This window comes from Pimephales promelas, chromosome 13, assembly GCF_988280905.1.
Source record: "Pimephales promelas chromosome 13, fPimPro1.hap1.1, whole genome shotgun sequence".
NCBI lineage: Eukaryota > Metazoa > Chordata > Actinopteri > Cypriniformes > Leuciscidae > Pimephales > Pimephales promelas.
Window position 1 is genome coordinate 11,158,327 of NC_142781.1, and position 25,359 is coordinate 11,183,685.

Sequence of the window (25,359 nt, forward strand, 5' to 3'; positions counted from 1 at the left end):
CAGCTGCTGTTCTCTTGACTTGTGGCCTATTTCTATGACAGGACAGGAATGAGGAATTTCTGTGACACGAGCGATCAACCTTGATACAAACTTTCTCACACAGAACTCATTTGATATGCTACACTCATGCTTTGATAGATACTGAATGGAAATGACGTCTAGAACACTGTATTCGGTAAGTGTTTCAGTGCATTTTTGTCTTTGCATGCTATCTGACAAAGTAGTACATGCTTGCAACACTTGCAGTGTGAATCTTATAAACCGGCTTCCATAAAGTCAATAGTTTTTTGAAAATGTGCCAACTTTATATTTAATATGGCGGAATTTTATTAATTATTATGTTTAAGATAAATCTATTTCAATCTATTCATTTTTAACATTTTTAGTTCTGTTTACATTGTTTACAAATAAATGGACCTACCTATTAATTATTGACTAATGAACTGCATTTTAGAAAGTCATTAAAGCAATGAAACAACACAAATGATTAAAAAGGAATTTTGCACAATCCAAACGATCTCATGAAATATAACTTATTTTCAAATAAATTATAAACAGTTTCGGACATATTACAGATATGCACACTCTGGGCATTCTGTAAATTAATTAATATGCACAATTTGAATTCAAATATATATTAATGTACTGAAACCATTTTAGCATAAGCAAATCAAAAGGTTTTGAATAACACGAGAATACAAGAATATCGGTCCTTGTAATTTTAATCTTCATTTTTTTATGTAATTGTAATAATAAAAGCCCTTAAACTTTCATCACTGATCACCATCATCCTATCGCTTTATAAACAAACATGTTTCCTGTCTCCATATAGTCTAGGCAGCGGATGCTGAAGAAGCGGGATGATTTTGAAGACGTCCTGGAGGAGAGGCGGCGTTCCAGTGATCTGAGATACGCACTGAGATGTTACACTCCCTTACTTTATAAAGGTCTAGTGCCCTGCAAAGCCAGCATGCTGAAGACCATAGTCCTGCAGTCGGACCACCTGCAGTATGTCATTAAACAGGTACAGAGCGCCACCATTCCCTCAATGCCATATTTTCATGCAATAACTTGCTTGTGCTTTTAAAGAGGACCTATTATGCCCTTTCACAAAGTCTTGCTTGTGCGTTTGGGGTCTAGAATAGGTTTTCATGCTTGAATGTTCAAAACACACTATGTTTCACATTGCTGCACCTCTATTCCCAGTCTGTCAGTAATGCTCTGGGTTCGTTTTCCTAAAGCGATCAATAAATCATTAGCTAACTATGGTCAAGAGTTTTGTTTTACCAACATAGTTTAACTCTTTGGCTTTTTAAAAAAACATTTTTTACATTTAGGCCTACATGTATTTTAATGAAAAATGCACTATTTAATTTTAAATGACGCACATTTTACTCTAAAACTGTGAGAAAAAAAAAGCCATAAATCTAAACAGGCTGTGTCCAAATTTGAGGTTGATATCTAAAAGAAATTAGCTTTCAGTGAGACTTCAATTGTGCGCAATACCAAACGTTTCCACTAGATTAAATTTCTCTTCCATTATTTTCCAAAGCGCCCATTTTTGACCGCGAATACAAGTGTGATTATTTTTTTTTCAGGACCATTTAACCTTTTTATGATTGTTTTTGTGTTCCGAAGAATTAAAAAATAAATAAAAAATTTGGTCACGCAGTTTAATCTATATATTTTCACTTATATTTGAGGACATCAAGTGAATTAAAGTGACAGGGACCAAATACAGTAGGGCCGTGAAACGATTAATCGCATCCAAAATAAATTGTGTTTACAAAACATATGTGTGTGTAGTGTGTGTGTAATTACTTTGTATATATAAATACACACACATGCATGTATATATTGAAGAGATATTTGCTTGTAGATACTTTATGTATATTTATACAAAATTAATATTAAATATAAATATAAATATTTGATATATTTATACACATTACAACACATTTTTCTTAAATATATTCATGCATATGTGTGTATTTATATATACAAAATAATTATACACCCTACACACGCATATATATTATGTAAAAACAAACTTTTATTTTGGATGCGATTAATCGTTTCACAGTAAAGTAGTCATTAGGTGCATTGTTCATTACAGCAGCATCTGTATTGTTGAACCAATGTTTAAAAACACAGATCAAACCCTGGGTGTTTTAATGGCTACTGAATTGTGTGTGTAGGTTTCATCAGAATCAGGAGACAGTAGTGAGTGTGTGACGGAGGAAGCGTCTCTGATTCTGGACGAGATGGCTCAACGACTTCAGCTCAGCACTGTACGTTTCTTCGCCTTCATGCTCAGCAAAGCCTTCAAGAGACTCTTCCGCAGCGTGTGTGTCAACGAGGAGGGCATCCAGAGAGTGAGCGACTCTTAACTGTCCCCAACATACATTCCTGCTAATACACCTGGTGTAGACACTGTCAGCTGACCACTAGAAGCAGTAATGTTACTGAAACATGTTCTAATTGAAATCATCAGCGTTAATGCTTAGAGGTTACAGGGGTTTAGAGGGGCTTAAATTCCTTTTGACGCTCTCATTAGTATTATGGTCTCGTATTTGTCTGTTTAAATGTGCTTATCATATTAATTATATTATCTTTATTGGTCAGTTCAGCTGATGGCTTCCTACACAGGGTATTATATGAATATTAGTGTTTAATCGCCAATGCTGCATTTATTTGATTAAAAATACTGAATAAACAGTAATATTGTTAAAGATTATTAGACTTTTAAATACTGTTTTATATTTGAATATAATTTCAAAATGTATTCCTTCAGAAATCACTCTAATATGCTGATTTGATGCTTTTATTATTATTATTATTATCACAGTTGAAAACAATTGTGTTGCTTGATATTTTTATGGAAACCATGGTATTATTTTTCAGGATTTTTTTTGAAGAATTGAAATTTCAAAAAGAACAGCATTTTTTTTAAATAAAGATGTAGAAATCCTTACATATATATATATATATATATATATATATATATATATATACATAATCTATATTATATATACATAAATATAAATATTTTATATATGAATAACACATTTTCTTAAATGTATACATGCATGTGTGTGAATTTAGTCAAAATAATTATACACAGCACACATATATTATGTAAACACAAACTTTTATTTTGGAAGCGATTAATCGCAATTAATCTTTGCACAGCCCTTATATATAGTGAATGGTAGTGTATCACAATTGCCAAAAAAATATTATGCAATTTCCAATAATACTAATTAGACATATTGATTGACCTGCAAATCCGTGTATTAGAATTTCTTTGTAATCACACAAATAAATGACATTGATCAAATCAGCCTTGGTGAGCGTTTCATACAAAAAAAATCATGGTCTTGCCATTTGTTTAAATGAATGTACCATGTAAATAGAGTTGATTTGTCATGTTTTCCCTCTCCAGCTCCAGCAGGCTGTACAGGAGCACCCGGTGGTTCTTCTGCCCAGCCACCGTAGTTACATGGACTTCCTGATGATGTCATACTTACTCTACATGTACGACCTCCCCCTGCCTGTGATTGCAGCTGGAATGGGTGGGTGTGAAGTGTGAACAGGGTAGTCATCAAAATCGCAATGCTGCAATTGTTTTATCATCTGTTCTTTTTTTTCTGATTTGGTCTAAAAGTTCTAGCCACAAAATGTTGGTCTTATAACTTGTTATGCCAGCCTTCTAAACACCCATTTGATTCGCTTGAGAAGAGAGTTTGGATTCAACAGTGTGTTTTAATCCCACAAGTTTTCTTGTTCTCTCTGGGAGTTTTGAGGGATGACCTGGGCCTGTATTCATAAAGAATCTTAATGCAAAGAGTAGTGACAAAAGTGACAAAACTCTCAGAAATGTGGATGTTTACTCTTAAAATTATAGAAAAAATCCTAGTAAAGAAAAAAGTAATTCAGAGAGTATCTTAACCCTTAAAATAGGTCTTAAGGTTAAAATTGTTAGGACTACGGACGAAGAGGCTAAACAGTTTCTTTAGCAGAGGAGAAATGTATTGCAGACAATGGATGACGGTGAGTTAATAAGATGCTATAGATTGAAACCCAGCCCAAATTTTCCTTTTTAGGATGGCCTTAAAGTTTATCCACTAACTGGGCTAACAGTAAACACTGTTCTTCTGTCAAGTTGGGCTCTGTTGTCCTTCTTGGTTTTGATTCCATGTTTGTTACGTTAAAACCAACATTCAAATCACCACTAGGCATGCCAACAATCAGTGCAGTTGGAAAGAGTGGAACAATATTCATCATTCTAAGCCAAACAAATACCTTCTAGGAAATTAACAGCATAGGGAATAATAAAAAAATGATTTATATACACATATATGATGTGTGTATGTGTGTGAGAGAATGGTAAAATAGGAAAAATTATGCATGTAATTTCAAAGTGAAAGTTTAGAATAGACCCTATAGTTAAATTCACTCTTTTTTCCCCTTCTTGGACAACCAACCAATCACAGTCTTTAAAAGATTGTGTCATACATAGCAACAGGGTGAACCCCGCCTCCTCACTAAGATGAATGTTTTTGATCTTAATGAAGGATCTTAATGAACACGGGCCCTGGTCTAAACAGTATCCTTAGAACAAAGAGTAATAGCTGGAACGTCGAAACATTTGAAATTCTATCAAGTCTGACAAGTACATAAATTAGATTAACGCATACCCTTTTTAGTTTAATTATACTAATGGCGCATTTCCATTACTAGTACCACCTCGACTCGTCTCGCTTTTCACTCCGTTTTCCATTGCAGACAGTACCGCCACAAATAGTACCCGGTCATCATAGCGACGCCTTTCATTCCTCGTTGCCCTATCAAGCTCTCACTGGATCCTCTCTTTGGCAACCAAACAAAAGGAAAGTCTGCACCTCCTCGTTTGACCACGGCATATTCTTAAGAGTTGCCATAATAATAGTAACGATCTCTGGCCAAACTATTTAAAAATGGTGGGGATATTTTGGATACTCCATCTGGCACGCGCAGTGATGACGCAGTGAAGATTCTCTCCGACCAATCAGCATTGTTTTCTCGTCACATTTTAGCATCACCTCAAAACCTCTCCGGAGGTGAGACAAAAAAACCTAAAGTACCCAAAAGCAGGTACAGGTACAACTTCTACACAGTGGCAAACCAAACAAAGGCGAGCCAAGCCGGTATGGTGTAGTGGTAGTGGCATTACAGCACATTTTTTGTAAGGGGACCCTCATACGTTGCTGTAGCCAACATGGATGTTTGCTATTACAAAGAACACAGCTTTGTAATTCAAGGTGGCAATTTATCATCTACAGACACTAAATTGAAGCTAGTCTATTGGTTTGGCTTACACAGAGTAACATACAATGGACTTCTCACTTGAAGAGTCACATTTGTAAAACCACTTGATCCTTGAGAATTCACTTTCTGCACAGAAGTGCACTTTCTGCACATCTGTCCAAAGTGCAGTTTGGTCTCTTTCTCAAAGATGCATAAAAGGTAGGGTACTCAGCCTTCCGACTTAAAGTTTGCTTACAACCGCGTGTTCACACCAGTTCCTATTCAGTGAAATCTTTGCATTCCTGCACAAGAACTTTAAGTTAACGTAAGTGAAGCAGTTCTGGTGGTCCAAAATGCCTTTACAAAATATGACAAGTAAATTCAGTAATAGAGACTTTTATTGGCAATTCTCAGCAATCACAATACATCAGTTAGCAATGACAATGGGGCCAAGGGTTGCTTTCCCTTCTGATACCAGGCCTGAAAAAGACAAAGACTAGATGAGAAATTGAAAGTCCTTCTGCAAGAGCAATACAAAGACTTCCTACGTTACCTGAATCAGGTAGTGCTCGTCCTTTTCTGCTGGAACCACATGTGGAGTCACAGCACATACACACCTGGTCATTGTCATCTACAGAAGTCCATCTATTGACAAGAAAGAAAACTGCTTACCCGTTTACCAACTCAAATCATTAGAGGTCTCAAATGGTATGCAATACCCATTATTGAAGGAGCAAGCCTTGTTCTCTGGACTTGTCGGGGTAGAGGCCATAACAGCCTTTAGACTACAGGTGATGTACACCTAAAGAAGAGGACACAGTTAAACATGACTAGTAAGAGAACTTGCCCACAGATCTACAGCCCAAATTGCATACCAAGCCACTATCAGCTTGCAGGAACCTGAAAGCCTCCAACTGAAACTGCAGCTTGTCATTCTGAACCCTGCGCATGAAACTGGAAGTAGAGCCTGTGAGCTTTCCGTCAACCAGGCACCTGAAGAGAGAAATGGCGTGTGTTAAGATTTTAGGCACCATTTGCAAACGGGAGTTTAAGGAGAGATTCCCTACTAACCCATAGTTCTCAATAAAGGAATATCTTGGAGAAGAGTTTACATCAGGGACTGCAGTAGCTACACAGTCTCCCACAAAGATACGCAGAGGGACGTGGTTGTATTGCCTCACAGAAGCTTCAAGGTTCAGGAACTGCCCTAGGAAGTACTGATTGGATGGCCTCTCAAACATCCAGTCATCTGAAACGAAACTCATGTTGGCAACATTCCCTAGCCACTTCTGAAATTCTAACATTGCATATTACCAGTCATGAGCTTCAAGGAAAACACCAGAACTTCCTCTCCAACTTGTGTAGCAGCAAAAGGAACCCAGCTGGGCATCAGCACATTGCTGCTTACATTTTGCAACCTAGTGGATGTGGTAAGACAAGATTAAGAAAAATGTAACCTTTGGCAAAATGGCTTTGACAAGTTTGTTTTTACCTTGAATAATGACACTCAATTCCAACAGCTGCTGCATCAGCCCTTACAATGGGAGTTCCTGCTAAAGCCTCTGGAGTGTAGAGGAGGGTGAAGGTGTAAACAAGCTCATCATTAGTCATCTGAAAGAAGCACAAGAAACAGTTTACTGGACAGACCTGGCTTTTACACTTTCTAGGGTTGACCCATTAGCAGTCACTTACCGTCACAGAGCTGCCACATGTCTGGAGCTCATATTCAAAGATAAGGACTTTAGCTTCTGGATCCTCCCCTACAACCGCACAGCCTCCCAAAGTGAGGAATGAAGGATTCACCAGATGACCAGTACCAAATAAATCCTGCTTAACCTCCACATGCACAAGGTTCTCCCCACATTGTGCAGCAATACTCTCAGCAGCTACAGGTACACGCAGCTCAAAAGGCACATCTGGCTGTTGAGGTTCTTCTGGCATTATTGGGAAACGCCACGTCAAAGGTGCAACAGGACCCTCCATTAGCTGTTTGGACTGAGTATTTCCAGGCTCTTGAAGAAGATTCCATGGGTCAGCCTCAACAGAGTTCATTGCAGCCATTTGAGACCTAAAAGATGCTGATACATGTGGGCCTTGGACAGCTTGCTGAGAAACTAAAACTGGTGGCTGTTGCTGCTGAAATCTTACTGGGTCTTGGCCTTGTTGAAATCCTGACCACTGTGCAAAACACAAATCAATTGCTGTTAGCAGCAACAATCCAGAAATACTGAGAGCCACTAATCCCATTGCTGAAAAACTTCAGGAACCTCCAGAATACCTGTAAGTCTTCTGCTGTGCCTTTTTCTAGAGCAGGCAATTAAAGAGACTCCACCCCTTTTGTCAAGCTTAACGATTTCCCAGACGTGTTTCATTAAAAGCATTGTACACACCTAGATCCAGGTGCCTCACTTGCTTTGTAAATTGGACGTCAAGCAGAACCAACACAGTACAAAAAATGGTTTCCCCTGGTTTCACAGACAAGGCTTAAGGTGAACATACTCTGCAATTTGAGCAAGGTTACCTACTCACACTGGTCGAATAGATTGCTTAAAAACCATGTAAGGTTGTGCTTGAATGCTGAGAAAACAAAACAAAGTTTTCTTGTTGTATTGTCAGACAATGATAATACAATTTTGATGTCATGAAGATGGAGACACACATTTTCTTGCATATTGTGAAGTACTTCCGAATAGAAGTTTAATTTTGAAGCTGCAGTCCGTAGCTTTTTGGGGGGTTAAAAATGATCCAAAATACATATTTTGAGAAAATACATAACCAGCCAGTGTTTAAAACTGTCTGCTTGCAGTAGCTCGATTCAAAGCGGTTTGCTTGTAATAATGTTTTTAATTCCAGTGGTACTGGTGGATTTCCACTGGAGATTCGAGCATGTCTTTGAGTCATTACGTCACATCTGTACACGTGAAGAAGGAGTCTCGGCTAGTCGGCTATATTGAGTCATTACATCACATCTGTACACTAGGGGTGTAACGGTACATGTATTCGTATTGAACCGTTTCGGTTCGAGGCTTCCGGTTCGGTACACATACAAACCGAACGATTGCTTGGATAATTTTTCCTGCCGACAAAATTCGTGCTGGCGCGGCCAACACAACGTTGCGCAACATCAAATGGCAAGCGAATGAAAGCAGAACGAAACTGCGCTACTCATTATGTGCTGGTATCGTTTATCAGTTCAGACCTGCAACATCTGTGCAGCGCGAGCCGATCTCCATCAAGCAACACTGTTACTACACAGCGCTAAGAGATCCGGTAAAGAAAACATTTGAATTCGCCACTGAGGTAATAACATCACTGCGACATCTAGTGAGAAGCGGTCACTTTTCTCCGTTATTAACCATAGATCTCTATTAGATCAAACAGCGCTGTCGTGGAAACCAGGAGAAACATTGTGCCGTGAATGAACTAGCAATACTCTACATCCACAGACCAGCAACATTCACCATGGATTTAATATAGTAACACCACCTGGAACCAGTTTGGCTGGAATAGTGAAATGCTTTCAAGTACTTCACACATCTTTTTCCAGCACTTCAGAATTCAAATATTATATAAATAAATATATATTTAAATGTTATTTTTAATGTGATGACCAAAACATTATTTGTTCATCCTTCAAAGATGACCCCCATTTATAAACCTGAAATTTCAAGATCTAGGAAAACTCACACTTATTTAAAAATATATTTTTTATTTAAACAAATAGGAAATTTCTCTGGCATTTCTTTCTTTTTGCTGTATCGAAAACGTACCGAACCGTGACTTTAAAACCGAGGTACGTACTAAACCATGATTTTTGTGTACCGTTGCACCCCTACTGTACACATAAAGAAGAGTCTCGGCTAGTCGGCTATATTGAGTCATTACGTCACATTTGTACACGTGAAGAAGGAGTCTCGGCTAGTCGGCTATATTGAGTCATTACGTAACATCTGTACACATAAAGAAGAGTCTCGGCTAGTCGGCTATATTGAGTCATTACGTCACATCTGTACACATAAAGAAGAGTCTCGGCTAGTCGGCTATATTGAGTCATTACGTCACATCTGTACACGTGAAGAAGGAGTCTCGGCTAGTAGGCTATATTGAGTCATTACGTCACATCTTTACACGTGAAGAAGGAGTCTCGGCTAGTCGGCTATATTGAGTCATTACATCACATCTGTACACGTGAAGAAGGAGTCTCGGCTAGTAGGCTATATTGAGTCATTACGTCACATCTTTACACGTGAAGAAGGAGTCTCGGCTAGTAGGCTATATTGAGTCATTACGTCACATCTTTACACGTGAAGAAGGAGTCTCGGCTAGTAGGCTATATTGAGTCATTACGTCACATCTTTACACGTGAAGAAGGAGTCTCGGCTAGTCGGCTATATTGAGTCATTACATCACATCTGTACACATAAAGAAGAGTCTCGGCTAGTCGGCTATATTGAGTCATTACGTCACATCTGTACACATAAAGAAGAGTCTCTGCTAGTAGACTATATTGAGTCATTACGTCACATCTGTACACATAAAGAAGAGTCTCGGCTAGTCGGCTATATTGAGTCATTACGTCACATCTGTACACATAAAGAAGAGTCTCTGCTAGTAGACTATATTGAGTCATTACGTCACATCTGTACACATAAAGAAGAGTCTCTGCTAGTAGACTACAGTATATTGAGTCATTACGTCACATCTGTACACATAAAGAAGAGTCTCGGCTAGTCGGCTATATTGAGTCATTACGTCACATCTGTACACATAAAGAAGAGTCTCGGCTAGTAGGCTGTATTGAGTCATTACGTCACATCTGTACACGTGAAGAAGGAGTCTCGGCTAGTAGGCTATATTGAGTCATTACGTCACATCTGTACACATAAAGAAGAGTCTCGGCTATTCGGCTATATTGAGTCATTACGTCACATCTGTACACATAAAGAAGAGTCTCGGCTAGTCGGCTATATTGAGTCATTACGTCACATCTGTACACGTGAAGAAGGAGTCTCGGCTAGTAGGCTTTATTGAGTCATTACGTCACATCTGTACACATAAAGAAGAGTGTCGGCTAGTCGGCTATATTGAGTCATTACGTCACATCTGTACACATAAAGAAGGAGTCTCGGCTAGTCGGCTATGTTGAGTCATTACGTCACATCTGTACACATAAAGAAGAGTCTCGGCTAGTCGGCTATACTGAGTCATTACGTCACATCTGTACACATAAAGAAGAGTCTCAGCTAGTCGGCTATATTGAGTCATTACGTCACATCTGTACACGTGAAGAAGGAGTCTCGGCTAGTCGGCTATATTGAGTCATTACGTCACATCTGTACACATAAAGAAGAGTCTCGGCTAGTAGGCTATATTGAGTCATTACGTCACATCTGTACACGTGAAGAAGGAGTCTCGGCTAGTCGGCTATATTGAGTCATTACGTCACATCTGTACACATAAAGAAGAGTCTCGGCTAGTCCGCTATATTGAGTCATTACGTCACATCTGTACACGTGAAGAAGGAGTCTCGGCTAGTAGGCTATATTGAGTCATTACGTCACATCTGTACACATAAAGAAGAGTGTCGGCTAGTCGGCTATATTGAGTCATTACGTCACATCTGTACACATAAAGAAGAGTGTCGGCTAGTCGGCTATATTGAGTCATTACGTCACATCTGTACACATAAAGAAGGAGTCTCGGCTAGTAGGCTATATTGAGTCATTACGTCACATCTGTACACCTAAAGAAGAGTCTCGGCTAGTCGGCTATATTGAGTCATTACGTCACATCTGTACACATAAAGGAAGAGTCTCGGCTAGTCGGCTATATTGAGTCATTACGTCACATCTGTACACATAAAGAAGAGTCTCGGCTAGTCGGCTATATTGAGTCATTACGTCACATCTGTACACATAAAGAAGAGCTATATTGTGTGTGAGGATACTGGATGTGGAGATTTATAGTCTTTTCTCACAGCACTTCATATAATTAAACGTATCAATTTGATAGCGGATCCAGAAATGTTCAAACGACAATCACCAGTGACAGGTTCATCCGCTGTAAAATGCAAAAGACTTCGTTCGGAGGAGTTCGGAGTGGCTACAGAAAAAGAGACTGTAACTGGACCCATGCGAAAACAAGGATACATTATAGGACATTATATGTAGTTACGCAATGCTGACGTTGTTAGCATTGACAATTCGAGAACAAAGTATAATTTGCACGGTTTACTTGCATATGATAAGCGATTATTAGATTTAATCAGCACAAATTTAATCAAATTGTAACATGATTCCACAGATTTTTTTTATAAGAATGCAAATGCAAACTGAATTTTTTTAAGTTTAACATATGTTTCTTTAAACATATTACTTATAATGAATAAAAATGAAATTAAAAATAATTTACAAATAACAAAAAAAAAACTGAAATATGCTGTTTGCATTCTTCTAGAAAAAGTTAGTTAATATTTTCATCTTACATGGTTTTTACAGTAACGTGATTAAAACTGTTGATTTCATTCAATGTAACTCATTCGTTACATGTAGTGTTTACTAATGTCATGATGTTTCCTGCAGATTTCATAAGCATGAAGTTTATTGGTGAGATGCTGCGTATGTCGGGAGCATTTTTCATCCGCCGGTCGTTTGGAGGAGATAAACTTTACTGGGCTGTGTTTTCTGAGTATGTGAAGACCATGCTGAGGGTAAGACCCTTCACCCAAACAACTGAACAAATGAGCAGGAAATTAGACCTTTAATATAGGATGAAATACAGGCTTCATAATGTGTTGGATTTAAAGGAGTAGTTAACTTAAAGAAAAAAAAAAAAAAGCTATTGCTGATGATTTACTCTCCCCCATGTCATCCAAGATGTCCATGTCTTTCTTTCTTCAGTTGAAAAGAGTTTTTGATGAAAACATTCCAGGATTTTTCTCCATATAATGGACTTTACTGGGAACCAAACGGTTCAAGGTCCAAATGAGAGTTTCAGTGCAACCTGCAAACTTTTCAAAGGGCTTTAAACGATTCCAGACGATGAATAAGGAACAAAAGGATCAAATCTTTTTTTTCGAGTCATTTGGTTCATTCAACGAACGAAATGAACGAATTGACTCGGAAAAAGATTTGTTCATTTTGATGAAAGAGTTTGAACAGGAGAGTCACGAACGCGCATCACAGAACAGAGCAAGGTGACCATTTGAGCTTATAAAACTTAAACTTTGTTATTTATTTATTGAATGAGCAATCGTTTCGCTTGATAAGACCCTTATTCATCGTCTAGAATCGTTTAAAGCCCTTTGAACAGTTTGCAGTTTGCTGAAACTGTCTTTTGGACCTTGAACCGTTTGGTTCCCATTGAAGTCAATTACATGGAGAAAAATCCAAGAATGTTTTCATCAAAAATCTTAATTTATTTTCGACTGAAGAAAGAAAGACGTGGACATCTGGGATGACATGGGGGTGAGTAAATTATCAGCAAAAATTTTTTTGAAAAGTGAACTACTCCTTTAACTAAGTCTTGGGTGAAATAACCCTTTAATGTAAACTTCCAGTCTTGACAGTTGAAAATATACACTGTTGAAAAGTATTAACCTGTTATATGTTGTTTATTCAGAATGGTTATGCCCCAATTGAATTCTTCTTGGAAGGAACTAGAAGCAGGACGTGCAAATCTCTTACACCAAAGACGGGTAATTATACTTCGACTATCGATTTGTAACATTTTTATGCAATTTCAAAAACAGGCAGGCTGTGCTGCTGTGACATTTTTCATTTTGATAAAAGCTCTTTGCTGACTTCTGCATGTATTGTGCAGCGTCAAGGCTTTTTCACACTTTTCTGCCTTTTTTATTGCTGCACAAATAAATTCAAGGTGACAGGAAACATTTTTTGGGGCAGGCGTCTGCATTGCTTGTTCACAGGAAGTGAGATGCCAGCTAAATGAAATTTCACAGGATTTTCTCAATTGAATCATAGTCCCAGAATGAAATGGCACCCCTGACTAATTTATGGCACAAAGGTTCAAAACGACAGCTTGAAACCCGGAGAGCCCGACGGTGGCAGCTCATCAATCAAACCGAACAAAAGCAAATTTAGATGAATGAGAGAAACAAAAAGGTCCACCTCTTTTGAACACCGTTTTGTGTCAGCTTCATCTCGCACACTCTTTCATTTCTTCTTCTCCCTCAGGGTTGTTGAATATTGTGATGGAGCCTTTTTTTAAAGGAGAGCTATTCGATGTGATTCTGGTTCCTGTCAGCATCAGCTACGAGAGAATCCTGGAAGAGTCCCTGTACGCCCGTGAGCTGCTCGGCGTCCCGAAGCCCAAAGAGTCCACCTCAGTACGCATGGCCTTCTTCTACGCATTATTATGTTCTGACATAATGTATATGAACAAAATATATGCAGCAAGAAATATTCTCTTAATCAGTTTCTTGTTTTTCGGTAAAAAAGCAACAACAACAAAAAAATACGTAATTTGTATGGAATAATACAACATTCAACAACAACACACACACCATTGTTCAAAAGTTTAGGATCGGTTTAGACTTTTTAATGTTTTTGAAAGAAGATGCTCACCGAGCCTGCATTTATTTGTTAAAAGTGATAAATACAGTAAGAATGTAATTTTTTTATATTTCAAATAAACAATTTTTATATATTTTAAAATGTAATTTATTCCTGTGACCAAAGCTGAATTTTTAGCCTCATTACTCCAGTCTTCAATGTCACATGATCCTTCAGAAATAATACTAATATCCTGATTTTCTGCTCAAAAAACATCTATTATTATTATGTATTATTTAATTAATATTAATTAATATTATTTTTATAATATTTTTTTGTGGAAAACTTGACACATTTTGTTTTAGATCCGTCGATGAATGGAAAGTTAAAAAAATATATATATTTTGTAACAATTTAAGTCTTTTGATCAATTTAATGATGGCAAACCATTGAATGGTGTGTAAAAATGTTAAGTATGTACCTAGAAAGAATAAATAATTTAAATATTTTTCTTATAGTGTACAAATGGATGTAACAAAAATGACAACGATATATATATATATATATATATATATATATATATACTCAAAAAATCCTAAAATATCTATCTATCTATCTATCTATCTATCTATCTATCTATATATATATATATATATATATATATATAAACCAAATTGTATAAATATTTATATATCTGTATATTTAAATATCTATCTATATATAGGACCTATATATATATATATATATATATATATATATATATATATATATATATCTATATTATATATATATATATATATATATATATATAAGCAGAAAGATAAGTCTTTTTGTAGAATATGTGTTAAATAAAATGTATTTTTCTCACCACTTTGGCAAATATTATTTCAATGTTTCAGGCATAAATCCTCACTCAAAGTTTGTAAATATATGCTTTTTTTTTTTTTTTTTTTTTTTGTAACATCCGGACATATTACTGAAAAGACAGACCTCAAGAGTTTTAATTGTTCTGTTTTTGTTGACCTCCATTTCTCACAGGGTCTGTTGAAGGCCCGGCGGGTCCTGAGCGAGGACTATGGCAGTATGCATGTTTACTTTGGTCATCCTGTATCTTTGCGCAGTCTGGCAGAGGGAAAGATAAACCGCTGTCAGTACAACCTGCTGCCAAGGTCAGACACCTGCAATCAGCCCTAACCTAACCCTAACCCTAAGTTTTGCACTAAAGGTCAACATTATTCACACAAAGCATGCTAGCAGCCACATAGCGTGTTTACCTTACACCAGTCACTGTACATTATACTAATAGAAAATTAGAGTTTGGGTCCCACTTTATATTCGGTGTCTTTAACTATTATGTATGTACAAACATTTAAACTAACCATTTGATACAAATGTACTTATTGTGTACATGCATGTTTTCATGTATTCAATATTATTTTTTTGTGTAGTAGATTCATATTTATCAAATTTTTTGCCAATTTTTGACTTTTTTTTCCTACTGTCAGATTTCAGACACAGCAAGTTTAATAACAGAAGCACCTTGTTCTGTTCTGTGTTTTTTTAAATCAGGTTCATTCCTCAGAAACCCAGCACAGAGAATCACGAGTTTCTGAAGGAAACTGCGTTCCGCCTGGTCCGCATACAGGAGGAGAACATGGTTCTGAAGCCCTGGGTTCTCATCGCCACGCTGCTGCTGCAGAACCCGGATGGCCTGGACCTCTCCTCTCTCACGGAGCAGACCGACTGGCTTAGGCACTTGGCACTGGCGTTTGGAGCGTTCTTGGACTGGCCTGGTAAGAGAAGCACCTTGTCAAAACCTCAGGCTGACCACTTTCTAAGGTAGAGCTAATCACTGCATTTGCCAAAGCTAGTGGGCTAGTTTCAGCGGATTTCAATTTCAAACGAAATTGTCCATTGCCGCTGTCGTAAATAATTTAGCGTACCGACGCACGCACGCTCGCTGTTTATCCAGCACCGGCTTTAGAATGAACTATGTCCACAGTCAAGGTAGAGTGTGTTACATGAATTCATAAAAGGATGATGTATTGCGACAACAGAAATGAAGAAAAATGAAATAATGACTATTGTAGTGCTTGATGTAAAGCAATCGAATTTTGTAGTTCTTTTTGTGGTCGGGTTCCTGAAGTTACATAGTGCCAGTAAAAGTGATAAAGACCCCGTCAGGCGACGGCAGGAGTGCCTTTCACCCTGTTACGACTTGATGAACCACTGATAAGATTTTGGAAATATTATTTTAAGTAAACAATGTTAGATAGTGTTGCTTTAATGCTAATTATAATGTTACACTAACTAAAATTAAAACAATGGGGGAAAAAAACCCTTAAGATAAGCTGTAAATAAAAAAAAACACATTTTAAGCACACAGAATAATATGGACTTTTTTAAAAAAGTGGACTTTTTTTAATTGTGCCTTTGAACGATTACATAATTGTGGCATCCATAATTGTAATTGCGATTACAAATTCGATTAATTGTGCAGCCCTAATATGTACACATAATTACTAATGAAATCTCTAGGGCTGTAGTCAACCAAAGAAATCCTTAGTCGACCAAAGTCTTGTCCTGCGCAACGATTACTAAAAAAAAAGAAAAAAAAAAGTGATGTTTTGATTAAACATTTTTTAAACAATCGTCATTGAGCATTTATAAAACAACAACAAAAAACATCACAAATAAATAAAACTATAATAATAATACAATTCTTTGAAAATTAAGTGATTTTTTTAACTGCAAAAAGTGAAGAGCTCTCTCTAAAGTTGTGTCGCTCGAGTTGTCATCTCTGATACGGAGAATGGCGCTGAATACACTTAACCTGCAAGACATAGGCACATAGCCAGGAGAGCGTGAATACGCATGACGTCACGCCCAGTCTCAGATTCGAGCCCGAATCCCTCTTATTTATTTTACTGTACAGGATTATAGAGGCGATCGCAGTGATCAGAGAAGGGCTCATTCAGCCCATCAGACGATTGTTTAAGCATCTATGGGTTAGAAAACGGCTATTTTTAAACATGAAATGTTGCGCAATGCACCTTTAAAGGGATAGTTCAAGCAAAAATGAAAATTCCGTCATTATTTACTCGCCCTCAAGTTGTTCCAAAGCTGTATGAATTTCTTTGGTTCTGTTAAACACAAAAGAAGATATTTTGAAGAATACTGGTGACTAAACAGTTATGGGGCACCATTGACTTCCATTGACTTATTTATTTATTTTTCATATTATGGAAGTCAGTGGTGCCCCACAACTGTTTAGTCACCAACATTCTTCAAAATATCTTTTTTTCATACATGTTATAAACGAGCATTAGTTATTGCATCAAAAACACACATGAATTAACAATCAACAACAGTACAATACTGTACTGTTGTTGATCGTTAATTCATGTTTGTTTATAATTAATTAAGGCATGTCTGCCTTAATTAATTGCATTGAATAAATGTTCTCTCTGATGGTTAATCAAAAGTCCTAAATGAAATCATTTTAAATATTTGATTACATACAGGCAAACTATTTGTATCACTGAATGAAGATCTCTGAATTTGAAAGTTTAGCCGTCTGAAATTGTATCACATTATCATATATCATATTCTTCATATTTTCTCAGAATGGCAAAAATGATCATGCATATCTCCAGGATATGCAGAATCTGCTTAAATAAAGGAAATGCGCTCGATGAATAATTCATTGCAGAGAAATCCAATAGCTTTATGGCAGCTTACGTGACCTTAATTTGAACATTCCCTTATAATATGATCTCTCCGTCTCTCTGTAGATCACGCGTCCTGCAGTGAAGTCATCAGCTGTAGTTTAGCTCTGCACACACACCTGTTGACTGTGTCCGCGGGACACGTCCAGCTGAGCATCACGGATGCGCCGGGGGTCGAGACCACACCAGAGGAAGCCGTGTTTCACCGAGCCGTCGTCGTGCTCTCCTGTGCCTCCTACAGGAACCAGATCCTCCACGTGTTTCTGAGACCGGCTCTGTTAGCACTGGCCATGCAAAGCGCAAACTCCAATAGAAAAGGTGTGAGAGATATCACTTACATACATGTTTTCCTCTTGATTAGTACCACTAATAAAGAGTGATTTCTGTTCTAGATGACATCTACAACTGTTTCAGCTTCCTGAGGAACATGTTCTCCAACGAATTTATTCTTTGCCCTGGGGACTCGGTTCAGGTTCGAGGATATTCACTAGTTTGAACATTGTTAATGATTTTAAAGTCCCCGTGAACCGGAAGTTGCAAACGATTTTTCTCCAGTGCTGTGACGTATTTCCAAAGGAAACGGAATATTGAACAGAGGGCAGGGTTTTACTCTAGCGCTCCTCCTCTCCATCTCTCGCTCATAGCAAACTAACGGTTTGAGGGGAGTGGTTAAGCGTTTCCCCACCCAAACTGTGAAACCTACGTCATCAGAAAAAGAAACCGTTCCAGACCGGAAGTAACTTTTCAGATTTTGATTAAAGATTACTAAGGTAAAGCATTTTTTTTTATATATATTCACTTGCACGGATTAATTGTTCACCACAAGACTAGTAATATGCGCTAACAAAGTAAATAGGTTCAATTTTGATTTCACGGGGACTTTAATAGTTTAGGAATCCTTTAAAAACCAAATCGTGACTCTCTGATGTGAAATCAAATTACGTCTCGCCTCTAGTCTTCTTAATAAAGTGTTTCTAAGACATATTATTGAATGTGTGTGTGTGTGTGTGTGTGTTTTTGTAGGATTTTGAAGAAGCGTGTTATTTGCTCACGAAGCGTGGAGTGTTGCAGGTATTGGAGCATGAGATTGTGATGTCAGCGAGCGGTCAAAGCACCCTCGCTTTCCTGTGTGCAGCTTTGGACCCCTTCCTGCAAGGATACCAGGTGACGCCTTACACACTGTGCAACTACCATTCAAATGTTTGGGGTCAGTAAATAAAAAAAAAATAATTACAAAAATCAGCAAGGGTGAATTAAATTGAACAAAGTAAGTTACATATTAATTCAAAGTGTTGTCTGTGGGAATAGTTTAATAGTTGTCCCTGTATAATTTAGCTTATTTCTTAAGGGGTTTTCAAATAAAACACCAATCTTGGGTTCATATAGACCCCTTTTGCGCCGACGTCACAGTTACGTCACGGCGCTAGCTGGAGGCAAAACAAAGTGTAAACTGGAGGCGGTCAATGTAAAACAGCACAGATTCGGCTACATAATAAGGAGCTTAAATAATTGTTACTATTATTAAATGTCATCTTGTTGTGTTGTGTGGTGCAAGAATTGATGAAAAATGAATATGCTGAATCTGGAACTTTTATTTCTAGAAAATATTCACATCATTAAAATCGCACTTTAATGTCTCTTTACATTGTCGTGGTCTCGGCGCTGGCTCGGCAGAACTGCGGATCGCACACACAAGTCTTGTACAGGACCATATAGGCATCTAAAGATTTATATGCCCTCAGTTTCTATTTACGATCGGTTTCTCTATAAGGTAGGTGTAGAAGTCAGGCCACTCAACCGAGGTAACGTACGTTAATCCTGTCAGATCATCCATGCATTGAGTGAGCGTGTGAAGGCAAGGTGTCGGCCAATCTAATTCCGTCCGTTAAAAATAACTTTTGGAAATTACAATCGTGGTCCTGGACACTGAGTGACCTTACACATTAAGATAATATCGGATTTTCTCCAGTCATTATTAAAAAAACAAGCTAACAATCCTTGCTAACTAGCGTTAGTGAAGCGTCCAGATGGATCTTTCTGCCTCCACCTAAGCTCCGCCCACACAAAAAAAAACGTCACCATGTTTACCAACTGTAAAAGGGTCTATTAAGTTTGTGTGTGTTTTTGTGCAGGTGGTTTGTCGCTATCTGTGTGAGGAGACTAATGAGAACCTGACGGAGAAGGAGTTTGTTCCCACTGCGAGGAACTTTGCACTGAAGCTCATCTTGGCAGGTAACACAGGGCGACTGTTTTGGCTGTTTACGTACTGTATCAGGTCCTGTTCACACTTGGTATTGACATCCATCGCAGGTGATCTGATTATGCGTCTCCTGTGCTGTGTATGCTTGTTATTAGACCTTTAAATCTTCTGTTTTCTCCCTGTTTGTCACCGTGGCATCAGGCCGTCTGAAGTGTCATGAAGCTTTATCCTCAGACCTGCAGAAGAACACTCTGGCAGCTCTCCTGAGGCTCAAAGCCGTGCGGAAGGTCAAAGTGTAAGTCCATTTTCATGTTGGCTTTGGGGCTGGGGGGAAATATTGAGAGCAGATGTGGATGTTTGTCCAGATGTAGTCTTGGATGAAAGCCTTGATGGTTTAATAGGTCGAAGTTGCAGTCAGGTTCTTCCAGGTTGAGTAAAGAATTACAAACTTCCGTTATGTAAGTCTGTGTCAGTTGTTGTGGAAAGGTACAACATGGCTTGTAACTTTGAGGGCCCGCCTATGCGGGGAGGTCGCATTGCGTCGGCTGGATGTCTTCTCTCTTTTCCCATAAGAACGAATCAAAGATGAGGCAGGGTCACTGAGATACAACTTCTGCAGAGGTCACAGCTCTTAAATTGGCTTGACCGATGAAAAGGGTGTAATTTAAAGCGGGAAACATTTCTTTGTTTGGAGGCTGACTCATTTGCATGATTTGGAGTGAGCTGGAAATGTTGTGTCCCTTTATACTCTGATTAATATAACTAGCATACAATGCACATTATGAGGAGGTGATGTAACCCTATGTGTAGGAAATTATACAAAGATCATTTTGACATGAAACTTAAAGGGTTAGTTCACCCAAAAATGAAAATTCTGTCAGTATTTACTCACCCTCATGTTGTTCCAACCCCGTAAGACCTTCGTTCATCTTCGGGACACAAATTAAGATATTTAAGATATTAAGATCACTCCTGCATACAGTCCATAGGCTTCTTGAGGGACTGGCTCTTGCTGTACCCGAAAAGTCATTAAAGACATCGTTAAAATAGTCCAAGTGACTACAGTGGCTCAATCTTAAGTTTATCAAACGACGAGAACACTTTTGTGCGCAAAAAAACAACAAAAATAACGACTTTATTTCAACTATTCACCTTCTTCTCCATGAGCCTGTAAGTCAGTTAACGTAGTGTGATTGCGTAGAGCTACGTCACACGTAGGCTCACTATTGGCCGACGCTGGTCATGTGTGTGTGATGCATGTGACGTACAATAACAGAAGCTTACGCTATTAAACTAGTAACCTGACTCGCGCAGAGGGAGAAATAAACGAATAGTTGAAATAAAGTCGTTATTTTTGTTGTTTTTTTGCGCACAAAAGTGTTCTCGTCGTTTGATAAACTTAAAATTAAGCCACTGTAGTCACTTGGACTATTTTAACGATGTCTTTAATGACTTTTCGAGGACAGCAAGAGCCAGTCCCTCAAGAAGCCTATGGACTGTATGCAGGAGCGATCTTAATATCTTAAATATCTTAATTTGTGTTCCGAAGATGAACGAAGGTCTTACGGGGTTGGAACAACATGAGGGTGAGTAAATACTGACAGAATTTTCATTTTTGGGTGAACTAACCCTTTAAGGTTAAGGTTACATATCTACCTACCGATAAGGTTATAGTATCAAATGATTCTATCATGATAAGGCATGCATGAAACGAGATTAATGTTAATTTTAACCTGTAATATTATAGTAATTTACCTACTGATAGGGTTCCCTGTAGAGTTTACAGCATTAGTTGAGATATTTTTTTTATTTGAGGAAAATCTGTCATATATATATATCCAACTGATATATATCCAAAGGTATCAAAATCGAATTGAATCGTGAAATGTGTGTCAATGCCCAGCCCTATAGTATTTATTTCATTAGATAATAATGGGCTTTTGAAATGTTATGGTTGTTTAACTGAACTGAATTGTCTCTCACAGAGGAGATCAGGTGATGTTGAAGGTGAACAAGATTGCAGTGAACTCACTGGAGGATACGCTGGGTAAGTGTGATGTCATCAAAATAGCTTATGTTCAAGTTTGGCAATGTTTGAACATTCACATTCTAATATAATAATCAAAATATTTCTGCAGTGTATAGTATTACAGTATACCGCACATAGTAAGTTGCATTGTATACATGGAACATGTACAGTGTTACGTTTGGGAATAACAAGTATACATACTAATGTACATATTCCCATAATGCAATGTGGTCGACGACATCCAGTGTGATGAATCGATGGGAAGTAAATTCAGTAGTGACCTTTGAGATCTCTTTCTTGGCTTATTCATGTGTCATTTTTATTGATATAAGTGTACAGCACTTAGACATCCATGTCATGAAATGTTTGAAACGTTTATCGTGGAATGCTTCCTTGTTGTACCGTCATGTTGTTTTTATTAACTAAACCTAAAACTAGTAAAAAAAAAAGTTTTTAGTAATTCAAATATGAGCTACAATAAATAGAAAATAGAAAAGAACAATAAATAGAAAAACTAATAAAAATGTTAAAAGCACATTACATTACAAACTTAAATGGATAGTTCACTTTGAATTTAATTTTTGATATGTTTTAGCTTACCTCAAGGGCATCCAAGATGTCTTTGTTTCCACAGTTGTTTCAATTTTCATATTTTTAGGTCAAACCGTTCTTGTCAGTCATATAGTGAGGGTCTATGGTCACCACCTCAAAGAGCATGCACAGAGAAGTCCAAATTAAACATGATTTAATGACTCATAAATGGAAGTACACATTGATGGCCTAAGACACGAAACGAGCGGTTTGTGTGAGAAAACGAACAGTATTTATATTGTTTTTACCTCATGTAACCACAGCCACGTCCAAGTATTCTGAGGGCTGTGTTTACAAGAGGTAAAAACAATATAAATACTGTTCGTTTTCTCACACAAACCGCTCGTTTCGTGTCTCAGGCCGTCAATGTGTACTTACACTTACGAGTCATTAAATCATGTTTAATTTGGACTTCTCTGTGCATGCTCTTTGAGGTGGTGACCATAGACCTGCATTATATGACTGATAGACAAGAACGGTTTGACCTAAATATATCAAACTTGAAAATACTACGGAAACTAAGACATCTACATCTTGGATGCCCTTTAGGCAAGCTAAAACATATCAAAAATTAATTTCAAAGTGAATTATCCCTTTAAACTCAAATTAAAATAAAAACTAAGTCCAAATTCAAATGTAGTTGCTACTCAGACGGTACGTGATTTTTCTGATTTCAAAATTCCATCAATATCAAGGAAAGAGTAGAGAAGAAAAGTTTTCGCTCACAGAATTGGTTTGTGTTCCTCATCTTACACCGTGACCCAGTTCTTGTCGTGTCGATGTGCCGTTCTGCCATGACCTCCTGCTTCTCCGTTCCATTTTACAGCTCCGCTCATCTGAACTTTTCACTTGTCTTTTCCTCTGTCACACAGGAGGTAAAATTCCTACCCAGAAGCCCGTCCTCGCTCGACTGTAGTCGTACACGCACAAGTCTCTGGAGGGCCAAACCAAACTAAACTGCCTTCATTAGCATAATGCCAAATTTTGCAAGGGGGCACGGCTTCGCTGACTTCAAAGGTTACCTGTCATCGAGCTTTAAAGGGACGTCACGGGTTTGCCATCTGGGACGCTAGAAGCACTCTTTTTATCTCTCTCCCTCTTTCACAAACTCGGCAGCAGGTTCGCGTCTGTGATCGGCCGACATCTTTTATGTCTTTATCAGACGAGGTTTAAACTGCTCTGATGTTGCCATGAAGACAGCGACACTTCTGATGTTTTTCATTCCCGTTTGAACATCCTGTTACCGCCATTTGCGCTCGTTTTAATCCATGTCAGCACTAAAGAGCCTTCGCTTTGATCCGAAACACTGTTACTGTTCATTCCTGCTGGATTTTTGTCGGTTTTCTCTTTTTCCGTGACTTGTTTGATTTGAATTATTTTCTTTTGCTCTGTAGACATGGACGCTTTTGTTTGTTCAAGGATCAAATTTTTTAGGGATCATGTTACAAAAATAGGTCAATCAAATGTGTTAACATATTGGGAGCTAAAGAAAAAAGGTAAATGTGAGCGTCTGCTCTCATAAGGGAAGCTTTTAGTGTTCTAATGAGCCAAGTATGGAGACTTTTCATTGCCATCAGTGTTTACGTGCCTCTTGTAAACTAAACCGCTTTTCTGCTAAAACAAAACATGTTTTTAGACATATCACTGCATTGTTTGCATATTTCATACTGTCCTTCGGTAGTTCTTTTCATTGTAAAAAAAAGGGTCAGATGATACAGAGGCATGTCGCACTTGACATCTTGTCGAACTGCAAGTATGACATCTATTTTTCAGAATGAATGAATTAAAGAATTAAGTCGTACTGACCCAGATCACAAAGATAAGCTTTTAAAATGGTGTGAAGTTGACGCATGTCAGTTTTGGTTTTCTGCCTTTGAATTTTCACACTGCGGCCTAAAACTGAAGTATATACAGAGTTTAGATACATTTATGTGCTGCACTGCAGTCTTTCTTGAAAAAAACGAACATATGCGCCCATTTTGGGGATTTGAATGGAAATTCAGGTAATTTTCTATCCCATATTTTGGACTGATCATCACGACATTATCTGTCTGTGGTCGCCGCATGGAGGATGCAACTATACAACTCAAGCCATATAAAGCCATAGCGCTCATCCGCCCTGGGTTTGGGTTGATTCTTGCACAATTCATCAAATTAAGTAAAAAAAAAAAACGCTGAAATGATTTATGTTTACATTGACGAGCAGCTTTTTACATAATTGGATGAATTCGTCTTTGTGGATTGAAAGGGTATTGATTGACGGAATCTGTAGAAATCACTCCTTTGACTTTTGGACATTTTATATCTATATTGATTGTGTGTCTTTCTAATAATGTTAATATTGTGATTGAACAGTGATTGTGTCTGATACATTTTGAAGAAATGGCACTAAAGACTAAATATGCATTAAAGCTAGGTAAAACGTGAATGCTTACCGTGTTGTGTGTTTCTATAATGTGTATGATGATTCATAATTTGGGTTCTCTAGTCGTTTTATTTGATTTTTAAAGTCCCTCTGTGGTGAAAATCACATTTTTAATGTTGTTTATATCTGAATGTAGTGTTTTCAATATGCTTTAAGACAAACCATGTGTGAATTCATAAGGCCACACCATTGCTGAGTATTGTCTCTTTAAAATTGAAGTTAACCAAAGACGGTCTCAAAATCACGGTTTGAAATCGCTGGTGTTTCTGACGTCACAAACTACCTTGTAACCAATCAGGTCAACGTGTGATTGACAACCAGTGGATCTCTGAGCTGGTGTGAGTGAGTGGAGGCAGGGCTCATTTGCATATTCATAGAACCGCATATTCTAAATGAGGCAAGGGTAGAGTTATTGTGTAGAGCAGAGTTAATTAGTTCAAGCTATTTTAAGGCATGACGATTATTTTGCAAGGAAAAAACGTTTAAATATGCACCAAAGTTTTAAGGAATAAAATTATTGACTACAGGAGGATAGAAAGGTTTTTTCTAAGCTTTAGTTGAATGTTAGTTGAATATATAATATA

At 37.7% G+C, this 25,359-nt stretch overlaps 2 protein-coding genes across 2 annotated transcripts; one reads left to right on the forward strand and one right to left on the reverse strand.

The window, feature by feature from the left end:
- On the forward strand, positions 1-24,778 carry gnpat (glyceronephosphate O-acyltransferase). Its single transcript, XM_039692603.2, has 16 exons — positions 1-175; positions 833-1,024; positions 2,199-2,375; positions 3,446-3,575; positions 11,871-11,998; positions 12,910-12,985; positions 13,485-13,636; positions 14,841-14,971; positions 15,372-15,595; positions 17,597-17,848; positions 17,923-18,002; positions 18,554-18,694; positions 19,663-19,762; positions 19,932-20,025; positions 21,716-21,777; positions 23,223-24,778. Exons 1-16 carry the CDS (start codon positions 146-148, stop codon positions 23,264-23,266), a joined length of 2,013 nt encoding a protein of 670 aa, XP_039548537.2. The 5' UTR covers positions 1-145; the 3' UTR covers positions 23,267-24,778.
- On the reverse strand, positions 5,670-7,578 carry LOC120493767 (zona pellucida sperm-binding protein 3-like). Its single transcript, XM_039692604.2, has 8 exons — positions 6,982-7,578; positions 6,782-6,900; positions 6,604-6,707; positions 6,361-6,538; positions 6,165-6,282; positions 6,009-6,091; positions 5,843-5,934; positions 5,670-5,769 (listed from the first exon to the last, which is right to left on the reverse strand). Exons 1-8 carry the CDS (start codon positions 7,534-7,536, stop codon positions 5,717-5,719), a joined length of 1,302 nt encoding a protein of 433 aa, XP_039548538.2. The 5' UTR covers positions 7,537-7,578; the 3' UTR covers positions 5,670-5,716.
- Positions 24,779-25,359: the final 581 nt, after the last annotated feature.

What these genes read in the sequence shown, in the direction of transcription:
- gnpat (XM_039692603.2), top strand. Translation starts at nt 146, where the DNA reads ATGGAAATGACGTCTAGAACACTGTATTCG. An exon ending in ATGTGAAGACCATGCTGAGG is followed by an intron (nt 11,999 to 12,909) that starts GTAAGACCCTTC and finishes TTGTTTATTCAG; the next exon opens with AATGGTTATGCCCCAATTGA. An exon ending in CGCAAACTCCAATAGAAAAG is followed by an intron (nt 17,849 to 17,922) that starts GTGTGAGAGATA and finishes TTTCTGTTCTAG; the next exon opens with ATGACATCTACAACTGTTTC.
- LOC120493767 (XM_039692604.2), bottom strand. Translation starts at nt 7,536, where the DNA reads ATGGGATTAGTGGCTCTCAGTATTTCTGGATTGTTGCTGCTAACAGCA. An exon ending in ATTGAGTGTCATTATTCAAG is followed by an intron (nt 6,708 to 6,781) that starts GTAAAAACAAAC and finishes CACATCCACTAG; the next exon opens with GTTGCAAAATGTAAGCAGCA. An exon ending in TTCCTTGAAGCTCATGACTG is followed by an intron (nt 6,539 to 6,603) that starts GTAATATGCAAT and finishes GTTTCGTTTCAG; the next exon opens with ATGACTGGATGTTTGAGAGG.